Source organism: Athene noctua, chromosome 4 (genome assembly GCF_965140245.1).
Source record: "Athene noctua chromosome 4, bAthNoc1.hap1.1, whole genome shotgun sequence".
Taxonomy (NCBI): Eukaryota; Metazoa; Chordata; class Aves; order Strigiformes; family Strigidae; genus Athene; species Athene noctua.
In genome coordinates this window covers 48,431,736-48,446,264 of record NC_134040.1, presented here as the reverse complement: position 1 = coordinate 48,446,264, position 14,529 = coordinate 48,431,736, and the positions used below count along the sequence as shown (strand labels likewise).

The 14,529-nt window shown below is 37.1% G+C and overlaps 1 protein-coding gene across 39 annotated transcripts in view; it reads right to left on the bottom strand.

Annotated features, from left to right (window-relative positions):
• The window catches only part of CAMK2D (calcium/calmodulin dependent protein kinase II delta), a 165,432-nt gene that overhangs the window by 86,993 nt on the left and 63,910 nt on the right, over positions 1-14,529 (bottom strand). For all 39 annotated transcript variants that reach the window (XM_074905178.1, XM_074905180.1, XM_074905183.1 and 36 more), the window contains one exon: positions 10,535-10,594. In XM_074905178.1, the coding sequence (XP_074761279.1) occupies positions 10,535-10,594 (60 nt within the window). The remainder of the gene's footprint in view (positions 1-10,534; positions 10,595-14,529) is intronic.

Sequence of the window (14,529 nt, the reverse complement as noted above, 5' to 3'; positions counted from 1 at the left end):
GAGGAGGGGTAAGGGTGGGATTCAGCTCTGAGATGGTACAAAAAGCCAAACACCTTCTCCTTGGAGACACCCTTTCCAGAAGCAGGCACGTATCAATTCCTCTCTGCGGGGAAGGGTAACAGCCCACCTTTCTTGGGTTAAGATGCCAAACACTCCAAATGGGCAGATTCAGGCTGCCTGGGAAACAAATGCTGTCTGGATGATAATTCTCTTTTCTCTTGGGAATGGGAAAAGGCCGATACAAAAGTGTCCCACAGAGTGGGTTCAGCCCACAGCCACAAATGTCAAGGCTGGAGCTGGGTTTATAATGGAAAGTACCCAACAACAATTTTACCACCCATACAGGAGTTGCACTAATGCCATCCAAACAGTGACACCTATCCACACTATAAATATACTGTAACATTTTTTCATTTTGGGTTTGTTTTGGGTTTTTTTCTCTGAACTCAGGGAAGAGGTTCACAATACTTTTTCCCAACATTTGAGTGTTGATCCAAGAACCAGTGCAAAATTCACATATTAAACCATCAACAATGTCGTCTGCACAAAGCAAAGGGAACAGAACTTACAATATCTCCTAAAAACGCTCTAAAAATGTCTGTGCTAGCTTTACTGAAAGAAAAAGGTTACTTTAGCTTAAGTAGTAGAGATCGATGTTTTTGGAGGAAAGGGTCCAGAGGAAAATTACATATTTGTGGTTTAGCTGGGAGTCATGATGTCTATCCGTATGCATAACACGTGGTTGCAGATTCATAATAAACAAAGCTTTCAAACAAACAAAAAAGTTCTCAAAGATTCATCTTTTGTGTGTAAAAAGAGAGCAATTCATTTTAATCTAGCTTATTTATATTGTTCTTGAAGTCTGCAATGCAATTATAAAACTATTCCTTCCAGAAAGCATATATAGAAAGTAAAACCGAAAACCAGATCAAAATACAAATGGGAAGTGTAGCAGCCATTCTAGCACTCACCCCCTGCAGCATGTTCCTCAAGAGAGCTGTTTAAATTCCACTTCCCGTTTCTGTGGATTACTCTATTTTACATTTACAGTAACTGGCTACACAAGCATAACTGACTTTATGGAAAGAAAAAATGTTTAGAAGAATCTGGACACACTATGAAAAGAATTTTCACGCATTTAAGAAAATGTACAAAACCAGCTATAAGGAGGCAAGGAAAATCCTTCAAGGTCTGGTTCACACTTGATTTATATTTTATCATTACCTATTTTAGTGCAAATTATGCATATACTTTCTGAGGCAAAAAGTGACAAAATTTCTGGCAAATCTTAGTGAAACCTCATTTTCTTGGTATATTGTGGATGTTGCTACAGTTATCAAGGATATTACAACCAGCAATGCTTCACTTGAGCTAGAATAATCTTGTCCTCCATTAAAAGGAAAGAGAATTAACTTACTGTGGTAAAGAGTAGTGTCATTGTCTATAGTAAAAGACATTTTTATGCTCCACAGTAACCCAGAAGATTCAATGACACTTTTACCAGAATAAAAGGATTATGCTGTAGCAACAGAGACAAAAGCTTTAACACCTAGTAAAGCTGCCTTAACACTTCTTTGTTTTCTCACTCAGACCACAGTATCTGATGCTTAATGTGTTACATGTTGAAATTACTGACACATTGATAAGCACTAAAAAACTTACAGTCTTTAACTATGGTGGGTTTTTTGATATTTCACTTACTTTTAGGGCTCTACAGAAAATCCTTCCCCATCAAATTTTTACAACACTGGAATTTAAAACTTTCCATTTCTTCATCTTAAACATCAACCATACATTCACATCTTCAACAATCAAAAAAAATCAAATGCAGAGTAATAAAAAACACTGCTGAGAATGACTGCAAAAAAGCCAGGTGCAACAGAATACATGATGCCTTCCTTGCATGATCTTGCCGGCTTCAGTCTTGTACCTTTAATTTCACAAATTAATTCAGTCATTTTATTTCACAAATAGTTACTATAAAACCAGCTTCTGTATTCTGTTGTTGCCCTTCACTATTCACCTACAGGCTGTAGCCACAGCTGAGTTTAAACACTGAATCTGTTATTTTATAATACTCATTAAATTGGCTTTTACATTAAGTATGAAATCATGTTATATCACTGGTTTATTTGGTTTCTTGATGTTTTATTTTAATTCTCTCAAGGACCATGGTTCACCTTATTCATCATTAAAATTACAAATTTAATTAAATCAACAGAATGGATGAGATTTAAAATTGTTGAAATGATCAGCTCATCTAAACAATAAAAATAATTACAGGAAGTGAGATCCTCTACATGGATCAGTCCCACTGATTTCCAGTTTCTTTGTGAGGTAACCAAAAGCATATCTATATCTATATAAAACTATATAGATATTTATATGCATAGATATAGTTAATATGTTCCTGAGGACCATGTTTATTGAGCATAAATTTATACAGTTGAGGATTTGTTTGATTTTCAGTGCATCAGGAAAGAACTGTGTTATTACCTTTTAAGTCTGTATTAATATATTTTGGATGTAAAGAGTGAAAACTGAAATTAAGCTCAGGAAAAATATTGTGCTAAAGAACTACATCCACCAAACCTGAACAGGCCTGATTTTTATTCTGTATTTGGTTTATACAGTAACTTAACTAATGCCAGCTGAGCTACTCTTAACTTTGCCACAGTAAGTCAAATCAAATTCAGAAAGGATTTACTAAATCCACATTTGCTGCATATTAATAGTGTTTCTCTTCAGATTCTTGTGAATTTATGTGAAGTCCCATGCACAGTCTTGGTGAATATAAAACATAAAGGACACACTGTCCTCCATAAAGCTCACAGAAAACCCACATAGCTTTAACTACCCCCTGTCCAAAAAGGACAAGACAATATGAAGTTTCTTATTTTTCCCCCCACATGAAGGAATTAACAACTTCTGTGCTCACATTTTGTGTTACTGTGGGGAGAGATGAGAAAACCCCCAAATGCAAGCTTTTCTGCTTTTCCTTCAGGCAAAAGCATATGCTCCTGAATAAGTAAGCTGAACATTGCCAAGTTTGGGTGCTATCAATTTCCTCAGCAATTTATGAGAAGTTCCCAGTTCAAAGTATGGAAACCAGAGCAGACTGCAAATATACACCAACATATTTATGAAATCAGTTTAGTCATTTGTCCTTTTCCCTGGTGTCCCAGACTGTCCTGCATCTAGCCTGCCTCTTGACCTGCTGCAAAGCCACCCTTCCTCGGAAAGATGCTGCTCCATATTCCTATATGCTGGTCCAGCTACAGTTCTTAGAACAAAGACTTTTCTAGTCTCTAGAGCACCGCAACTCATGCTAGTTGGTGATGAGTTGCTTATGTAGACCGAGGCTACACAAGCAGATCTGCACAACTGGCTCAGGCCTATTAGAGCTGACATGGCACTGTTTCTGCTTGGCAGTCCTACTTACCTCTAAATATCCTGACTTACAAAGCCATCCAGGGACAACCTGTCCTGTTGCCAAAAGGACTTCATTTATCACCTGAAGGCTGCCACATGCCAGTAAAATCTGCACTGGCCTTTCAGGAAGGGATGAAGATTCATCAGAGTCAGATTTGAGCCTGATGTAGTTGGCTAAGAGAGCCTGTCTGCTTGCTGTATTTTATACACTATCCATAAAGCAAAGAGAGGAAGCAGCAGCAGGCAGCGAACAATGTGCTGTAATGAAGCCAGACATGTTCGCACTGTCATGTGAAAACGAGGAGACTCTGGTTATTTACATGATTCTACTATACTACACATATCATTTTGCTGTACACAGCTTTTGACAAGTGGGAATGTAAAGACAGCAGAAGCCTTTCCAGTAGCTACAGAGACAGTGTAACTCTGATTTAGAAAAATACTACCCAAACTCAGCACAAACCCTGCAAGAGGAAACTCAACCTGGAAAAAAAATCCCACATTTTTACCAGGTTTGAATCAGCAGTTCTCCAGAGTGGGCCAGGATTTGCATACTCAGGCTAATGCAGTTTTTATCATCTGCTGGGACCTCAAAAATCAAAATCACTAGAGCAGGCTCTAAATCAACATCAGAAGTAATAATAAGATGGTGCAACAGTGTTACACCATAAAAATATGTGGATTGTTATACTAGAAATCCGTGTGCTAAAATACAACTTTACCTAAAGGTAAAAGAGGACTGCCAAAAGAAGATAAAGACCAGAAAATGAGACAATAACAGTGGATTTCTTGGTGAAGAGATAATTATTTTCCTTACAAATTTTCTTTCCAAATTTCTAAATTTAAAAATTGGAAGTGTTAGTACATGTAACTGTAAAAGTCATAGTTACACAAGATGACAAATCCTTCATGGCTATTTGCTCAGTAAAGGAAGCAAGCTTTTAATATAACTTGATATGTAATCTTACAGAGAAAAAGCACTAGTTTCTCCAAACAGTAAGGCTTAACCCACATTTACATCTTTCATTTTAAACTCTCTTATGTTAGCAAGCTGTAATAAATAAAAAAGAAAACCTATCCACATTGATGTTGTTACAGTCATCTCATCATGGTAAGCACCTGAGAAATACAGCAATGCTGAAGGTCAGACTAAGGTACAAACTACTGCAGCCCAGCACAAACTGTTGGAGCTCTGTTACTAAAGGAACTTGAGCTATGTTAGTCTAGAAATTCCCTACCACAATATAAGAGAAGCATCAGGCCAGATTACTCAAGAAATGCTGGAAAAGGAGAAAATACCAGTATTGCCAAAGACTAATCAGGAAGAAAGCCCCCATGAAGTTTTCTCTCAAGGCCTGACAGTTCAGCTAATGCATTTTGCATCATTTTAATTCTCACACAAAATTCAGCTGGGCTCCCTTTCTACTACAACTACTTTGATGCAAAGAACTGACCTGAGAAGAAGCAGAAATCACAATATAAGCAATGAGTACTGCTAAGGAGTACTAGTAGGTGAAAAGGATGAAGAAATCCTGTATTTTTTAAACAAACCTTCATATATCCATTACTTAAGTGGGAAATGGAGATTTGAAAAAGAACAGGCAATACTATTTCTAATGCACTTTCCTTTTAGGCATTTTTCCTACACCATTCATTAGGCATCATGACTACATAGCTGGATAGAGTAGAAGAGATCATGGGTTCCTTCAAATAAAAAAAATGAGTAAAATAAAGAGATGCTCAAAACCTGTATTAGTTATATGCAAAGCAGTGTCTGGACAGAGATACTCAACTTCAGAGTTATCCTGGAGCTATACTTGTACATGAAGTGAAAGTTTTTTCTTCAGTGAAGATTTCCATGACACTTCTGTGTTGGATATAAACATAACCATTAAAGACTGTCCAGCTTTCTAAGCACTACAGAAACAGAATCATTACCTTTCAGTCTTTCTTCAACAATATTCATTTCCCAATGTCCTGTACATAGTTCTGAATACCAGGAGTACAAAAATCTTATAATATTATAATAATACACCGTTCTTAGTATAAAGCTTAAAAAAAGAATCCACACTTCATGTCAGAAAGCATCACACCCCTAAGCTATTCTCATACCTTCATTGCCAAAAAACTAACTCCTGTGTTTAACTTCATCACTATAGTCATGTTTATTTTTGCCTTTTTCTTGATAAATAATATTTTCTGGTTATCTTGGTAGACTTCTTCAAATCACCCCCTTTACCTAGATCGTACTTATTGACATGTGGATGTTAAAGCTCAGCACAGTACTCTAGAAATGACTTTTGTTGGCAGATACAAAATAAATACTCTTTTCCTCTTTCTAATTGTTAATTCCATGCATCTGAGAATGGTATTTCCCCTGGGTGTTACAGCATCCCAATGAGATTTATGTTCAATTAGTTCTTTCCTGTCATCACAGGCTTTTCAAAGTCACTCTTTTCCAAGATTCAGGCGTTTCTCTTAAGACTGACGTACAGTCTTTGTTCTTAGATATGTGAGCCACATCTGTTGGCAGCAAGGCTCCTTAGTCCCACCATATCGAACTGATACCATTTCAATTTTTTTTGTTACATCTGTTGATAAAAATATTGCATGAGACTTCTTTAGAACTCTGCCATAGATAATCCCATCATATGAGAACTACCACATTACATTTTTATTGTTACTACCTGTTTTCCTAATATCCCTAATAAAGAATATGCTGATTCTCCATAATAAAAGAATTAGCACATAATACAGTGGTAGAAAAAATGCCTTACAGAAGGCAGTTGATGCTAGTAGATTCATTACTTCATTAAAAGGATATCAAGTATACTTAGCATGATCTGTTTCTAAAAAAAAAAATTTTCTCCACCTAAAAAACATTTTTCAAATGACCATATGCTCCTATAGGGTTAGCTATGTGTAAATATACGTATCCATGCTAAGCAACACAACATCTGTGTATCAGAATTATTATCATGGATTTCTTCAGTTTGTAAGGATTTTGAAGCATCAGATAGATGGATTTTGATTTAGGTAGCTTCCCTTCATGACACTTTTCTAGTGAGAATAACCATCAGTGATTTAAATTTTCATACATGAATTCAGAACTTGCTATTTTACTATAGTTCAAAATCATTCTTTCAGTAGAAATGCCTAACAAGAATTAAGCTCCCTCAATACATACTTTATTTGTGAACACTTGGTGGATATGTTGAATCCTGAAATAATAATCTGATGTCATAAATACTTCCAAAAAGGCAGCAGAAAACATGTTTGTTTCCTCTCAGGTTTTTTGTGTTTAACATTTTACAGTGACTATTCAGAGATTCAAATCAAGAACTGAAATGAAAATATTTTTATGTGTGTCTCCTTAATTTCTAAATTTCAGAGTTTTATCCTTTTGAAAGAATGCATTCTGATTTAGTCTTTTATTTTATCCCCATATGCTGTGCTTTTCCAAATCTTTTGTTCAAATTCTACATTAAAAAAAATAATTAAGACACATCCAATTTTAAGACTCCTCTGCCAATACCAGGGGAACTTCTGAAGTTTAGTGCATATGAATACAGACTAAAATTGAAAGTCTTTGTAAAATGTCATCTTAAGATTTACTAACTGCATAATGGCACCCATTAAATAAAACCACCATCAAATCAGATTTGAGATGGATATAAAAGTGGTATTGCTGGGAAGCTAGAAATAGTAAATGTCAGTTGTTAAGAAGTTTAGTCAGGAGTTCTTTCTTATCCTGATGAAATAACTAAATACTAAATATTTTTCTAGTTAGGTACTAATTGGACACCTACCTTGGCAATACAAAACCAGTGATCTGTAAAAGTTTTTGATAATTCTCTATTTTCTCTGAAAGATAACTGGAAAATATTTCTAGTAATTTAGATATTTTTTTAAACTCCATTTATCTAAAGAAAAAATCTTGCCCATATGAAAACTACACTGTGTTTACTCACAGGCTGAAATCTGAAAATAAGATTCATCACAGGTGTGCTGCTTTACTCTGACTAGAAGGGAAGTATGAAAAAGGTACCTAAAAAGGGGTTTTCACCCTAAAGTATCTGATACAGTCTTAAGACTTGAAAGATAATTAACCAAAGAGACCATATAACACTCTAAAAATGAGTCCTATTATATAGGTATTATTTTAGAAATAAAGATAACCTGAAACTGACACCTTTACTAAGTCACTTTTAGAAGGGATATTTAATCAAGCTAACTAGGAAGAATAAAGAAGAATAGGGCTGAAAGAAAAATGAAAGGATTATTGAATTCTAACTTCAGAAATCTGCTGCCCTGCAATGAATGTGCAGTTCAAAAAGTCAAGTAACTAAAAGAAACTACACTGGAGGAAAATAAAGAAAACCACTGAGATCACCTTTGAGAAACTGTCCAATCAAACCAGATCTCTGCTTTCCTATAGAGATTGCAAAATATTTTTAATTTTTTTTTTCTTAATTATCTTAAATTATACATACTTATTATTAACACAACAAGTTCCTTTTCAAAAAATCTATTATTTTCTGTGCTATTAGAAATTTATCCATGGCAGTAATTTCAGGAGAAGATATAGATGAAGGGAATTTTATATTCATGGACTTGCTAATATTTTTAAACATGCATACGCTTTGTCATACACGTAGCGCAAGTAAAATTTGTTCCAAGGGTTAACCTTTACCATTTTGAGACATATAAAATACATATAATCTCCGCTGTTACAGCTGAGATACCTTACTCTGGTATATTTTCTTTTTCACTATTAGTGCTTTCTAGTCTGATGTAGTATTATTACCCACTCGATATGACTTTTTTAGAAAAGGAATGTGACAGTGACCCAAGAATAAGAGATTCAATTGGGTACAGGCAGTATGTACCTAGAATGATTGTAGGGTTAACATTTAGCTGGCTGAGGGCATGACTGCAGGAGAAGGGGTGGGAGCAAACCACTGCCAAGGCTGAGTTGCAGATCAGCAGCTTCTGTGGGCAGCCCCAGGGCAAAGGAGAGGGTATGTACATGGCCGAGGTGTAGACTGGACAGCCAGCTCAGCATGAAAACATGAACCTCTTCAGTCCAACAGCTTATGTGATAGCACCTCAAAGGCCTAGAATTACGACTTTAGGAAAGAGTTACCTTTCTAACTTTACAAGAATGGTTTCTCATTTTCAGACCACATTTATGATCCTCCTCCAAGAGAGAAACCAGATACAAAGTGGCCTTCGCTCCAGCAATTATGCAAACAAGGAACTGTTGTAACCACATTAATTGGAAGAGCTTTTTTTGAGGCAGATACATAGGCAGGGCTGGCAGAACAGCTGACAGTAGAAACTGAACAGCGACAGAACATAAGGACAGCTGCCAAACCCTGGCATGTTAATTTCAAGTCACGAAAATCTCCTCTCGGATAGATCTAGAACATGGCATCTTCTTTGAAACAGGAGTAGAAGAATTTGTCTATAATCCTTTGACTGAACTGTGCACCCTGGTGCAGGTAGCAGTGCATGGAATTTGTGCTGATTTACAGAACCCTACCTGCCTGTCACCAAAGCCGTCAACGCCTGTTTGCTTAACAAGTCATATGTTCACAAATACACTTTATGTGGAACAGCTGCCTGCCACAGAGGATGTGGACTACATCCTAATATTGGTCCAAGCTACTCAATGAGCTGAAGACCCGCAATTGCATGAAATCAATTTAGACACTTGTTCCAACTGCGTTCTGTGCACTTCAGCTCTTCCACTTCATCAGTTTATTACTGTTTTTCATTCACCTTCCCTGGCTTGTTCAAACTCACAAATATTCTCTAGTTACAGCAAGCCACAGGTAAATGACTCTAGAGTCAGACTAGCACTGTATGTGTAACCACTGTTTTCCCTAAGTGCAGAAGAGCTGCACCTCCTCCCCACAACAAATTGTACATTCCCTTGTCTTGCATCACTTTACAATGCAAAAATTTTGGCTGGGATAAAATAGCACAGATAACATTACTCTTTAACCAAATTTGATTGTGAAATCTCTGTGCTTTTGAGACTGCATAAGAGATCTTTTTCAGAGATTCAGCATTTCATTTTGAACTGTAGTGCATTTGTTTTCAATTTCTGATTATTACTAAAAGGAAGGAGCTGATTCTTTCCCAGGCATGAAACAATTAGTCTAAAAAAGTCATGAAGACCAGTACTTGTTAGTTGAAAATGAACAGGAGAAAAACTAACTGGAAGGAAGAGCAAGCAGACTGCCAAATGCTTTTGGAGTACCAAGCATACGTGTTCATTTAAAACATTCAGTGAGATTACTAGTTTTTCTGATCACAACTTTTAAGAACAAACATGGGGACAGAGGCATAAGAGGGACATGAAAATCCCACCCTACCACAGAAGTCTCAGGTACAGCAAATATTCTTGTGAGTGATACCCTTGGTGTACAATGCAGTGTCTGAAAAAATGAGATATAACTCCTTAAAGATAAAGGTCCTTATCTGTTTCTAAAGCAAGGACACAGAAACACCCCACCCCCTCAAATATCCTTTTTTGCTTTCCACAAATGCTTGAGTAGAAAACATACAATTCTGGAAATGAAAGCAGCAGAGCTTTCTGTATCTACCTATCTTTTCTACAGAAGAACAAAACCTCAAACACAAAATAAACCAGGACAAAATAAGCATCTCAGTAAAAACACTAACTCTATCAACACTGGTACACTAACTCTGTCAACACAGGTCTGTCTAATTTTGCAACATATGCTGTTAAATGAAATCCTGCAGGTCTTAAAGTCATGAGCAGTACTGGAAATAACTCCACCTACACACTGCTCAAAAAAACCCCCAAACACCTGGCATAGATAGCTCATTGATGGCAGAGCAATAGCTCGAAGAAGATGAAAAGAATACATGTTGCTTTAGGTGATCTGCTGGGATGTTACATCCCATAGTAGAATTAGAAAGGAGCACCAGATTATAAAGAAATAGTCTTGCCTGAAGATATTTCCACTTGGCTTCTCTGACCTGCTATTTGAATTTCTTAATTTGTATTTCCCTTCAATTTTCTAAATTCATATCTACTGTATAAAGCAATTAATTAATTAGTTCCTACCAATATTGGGATGCTTCAAGAGGCGACAAATTCTAGCTTCTCTTTCCAGTTTCTGGTGATCTGCAACAAAGGAAAGAAAGAGAGTTGCTTTTAGTATGAAGATTAACATTGTTCAGTGTATTCAATTTACAGTAGCAAAAAAAAAACCCCCCATCATCTGATGGGACTTTTAAATAATACTGCCTTTATTTAGATCCATTAAGGTTTTACATTCAAGCTGTTTATAATATTGAATTAGGTTACTGCATCCAACCACTTCTCTGATGGACTATTACAGGCAGTTCCATTGGAAAAATCAAGCTGCCGATTTATTAGGGAGAACAGGGAATAGTCATGCCATGTTCTGTAATTTCCAAGCAATAAACTGTGTTACAACATTAATCAAAATAAGAACAACCTGAACCTCTAGTGTTGCCTTAAATCCTCCCCATTAAATGTTTTAATGATACCTAGTGCACCAGGTACACCATTTGACACATGGTAGCCACCCCAACAGAGTTCCAGCATTCCTGCCACTACATGCTACCACCACAACACAATGCTACAGGAACTTCCAGTAACTAATGACCAGCAGTTATTACTTTCCCAGCAGGGCTAACCTCTTTCTCAGGCTGATTATTCATTAACCCGAAAATACCCTGAACACATAAGGTCCAGGTATACCATCTGTTAGCTCCTCCTCTCCCAGCCATTTGATTTTTAACCTTTGGGTAGAGCAGCAGGCTGTAGGTCTGAACTTGTACACCACCGAGCCCTAATAACACTTCTGGAGTCAAGCTCCATTTTACTTAAGATTTTTTTTAATGTAGTGCACTTTTATAATATTTGATCCTAACACCACCATTTACAGAGCTACTTCTGTTGCATTTTGATTAAGTAATATAGTACTTGTTTTATATAATACATATGAGAGTGTTGGGGGGGTGCATAAATTATTCATACTGGAAATACCTGAAGGTATTAATGTATGTTAAAACATCTATGTCAGGCAGTATAAAACACATAGAGGTAACTTGGGCTTGGAGATAATAAAAATAGCCAGCTACTGTCTACTGTGATCCTGTAATTCCAATAGACTTCTAGCGCATTTACTCTCACTTTCTGCAGCATAATTTCTATGGCTGCTAGGAATATTGAGCTTTTGTCAAGAAGCAGAAAAGCACCACAGCTTCAATTTTATAATATTAGCTAAAAATAATTTTTCAAAATTAGAAGGAAACTGTAAAATGTTCTTGCATTATTGTAACTAGCTCCAATTTGACATCCAAGGATATCATAACCACCAATCCTTCATAGGAACTCAAACTTCAAATGTCACACAAGTAATTCAGGTTGTGCTATCTCTGGAATCCTAATTATCCACATTATTTTCGAGATCACTCCTAACAACTGAAAGGGGAAATTCTTAACTGTCCTTCCACCCCATAAAAACAGTAGTCTGCACAGTCAGTTTTGAATAATCAGCATTTAGAGAATACAAAAAGTTTAATCTACAAAAGAGTATTAGGCATCAAAATACTACAGCGAGAATGAAGAAGTTATCTGGTTTTGTAACGTAACTCTCACAGATCTATTATGGTATCTGTTCTTTCTCATAATATCATCAGTTAATTAAGTTATCTTTCCAAGTCACTAAATCATCGTTCCTCTAATACCAGTTTGACATTAGAGTCTATTGGCCAAGAGTCAGAATAGGGTTCAAGAAAAAACACACTATAAAACCTGTCCCCTTCAGTGCCTGAATTACAGTAGCGTGATCCTGACATCCTCCTTTTGGCTGGTGCTCAACTCCACAAATGGCCTCAGCACAATTTTCACCTTTCTCTTCTAGTGCTCCCCATTCAAGCACACCACAATCTAGAAGCTTCCCCTTTCTAAATCGTCCAAGGGGCAACAGGAAGATATGCAGCCACATTTAACCAAGCAGGTAGTTACCAGGCTCTGTGGAAAGTACACTTCCAGCTCCACTCGTTCCAACCAAGCACTGGGTGCTACTCCTTTTAGAGAATTTAATCTAAACATAGATCAGCAGAGTCACCCTGAAAGCAGGAAAACTAAATTCTACAGATGGCTGTGCCAGCACAAGGGAGACAGGGTGGCATAGTGTGACAGCAATGGTGGCCAGTGGCTTCTGCTGCTGCCAAAAAACTCCATCTCACAGAACTCTAACTTTCCTGAAGACCTCTCTGGCTTCAGCCTGCCCGCTGTGGAGGTGCTTTGCACATGGCTCGTTAAACAAGACAGAGAGACCCTCTGGATGAGCGAGGTGAGAGCAGTAGGTGCAGATGCAAGCAGTGGTCCAGGGCATTCACAGTGGTCCAGGAAGACAAGGTATCACTGCTTTGAGGATTGCTTCATGTGAAAAGCATCAACACTACCTGCATAAAACATGAGCTGTGATGGGAGCAATGGCCACAACCTAGACATCTTCCCACCGGGTTGGTGACTCAAGTCACAAAATTACTTATATATCCTGGTTATTCCAGTAGTGATTGCTATTAAAGACTGAACTGTGATCTTGAGTGCTGTTTGTCCTGCTATTGACGGTGTTCATTACCTGACAGCCAGCTTCAGCAGCCTGCTTGCACAGCTCACTGAACAATCAGCTCCCTATCACAGGCACAACCTCCCAAGTGTGATAATGATATGAATAAAATGACAAATAGTAACAATTCCAATCCTTTGGGATACTATAGTGCTTATAAAAGTAATGATGGCTAGAGGAATATATCAAAGACTAATTTATTGATAAGCTGTGGAAGCTGGGATTTGGAGCAGGTAATTGGGGGGGGGGGATATGAGAGGGGTTGAGTTTGGTTTTGTTTGAAGTAAACTGTTACCAAACAATTCAACTCCTATGTATGTCCTCCTGCTGCACTTCTTACCTAAAATGTTCTTAAAAACTTGGATAGTTTTAAAACTTCTTAAATCCTTCTTTAAAACAGGATACCAAAGGTTTATACATATAGACCTATGTGTCACACTCTGGCAAAGCATAAGCCTGGAACTCTGAAGATAAATAACAGCAACAAAGCTAACCTCTAAGAAGTGCCACAAAAATGCCTGAAGAGCACAGTCTGTATAGAAGTCAGAAAATATAAAGGCTTATTTAACATACTCAGTGACTCTTGACTACTGTGTTTAAAAGTGTATGGGGATAAAAGGGACGAGCTGGGCAGGAAAATCCTAATCCTCTCCTATGTCTGAAGTCTTAGGTGTAGCATGCACCCTTACAGCAGAGAGATGCTTGGCAGACAACTTCTGGGTCTGAAACATTCACAACCAGCTCCTTAAAGTCAACCTCACACCAGTCTGGGTGAAGCAAGACAGACTGACCTATTTTACATATATGTGGAAAGCAAACTCATATATTAAATCATATCAAATTGTAATAGAAGAGATACATTAAGTCTCCAGCTTTCCTGACAGATCTTCACAACTTAGTAATTGTCCTCAATTAATGAGCACTATTTTTTTTGGTAATTCATTTCATCCATCCAAATGTTTTAGGCGTAATCAGTAAAAACTTCAATAAGACTTCAATAATTGATGTCAACAGAGAGGTCATCGAGAAAGAGGAACGAATTTGAATGCAAAATTATAGCTGTTTAGCTTCTGCACCAAATTTTAAATTAGGACAACTTCAAGAAATAAGGGAGGGAGTGACACATTGTCATTATCCACTGAATTTCATGTGTTAGAACCAAGCAAATCTGTATTTGTGAAACAAGCACTACCATGCAGCTCCAGCAGAAAGGATACTAGGAAAGAAATGTCAAAGCACTGTTCAAGAGGAACAGAGCACCAGGTTTTCACACACAAACTGCCCAGCGACTCACCAAACACAGACCTGAAGTGTAAAGAAAAACACACACACAAAAAAAGGCAAAACCAAGCAATAACCATAATCAGATTGCTCAGTGACATAATTTTTTTCAGAAAATATAAACAGCATTTGTATGGGGCCTTTTCATGAATCAAGAGGAAATCTAAAT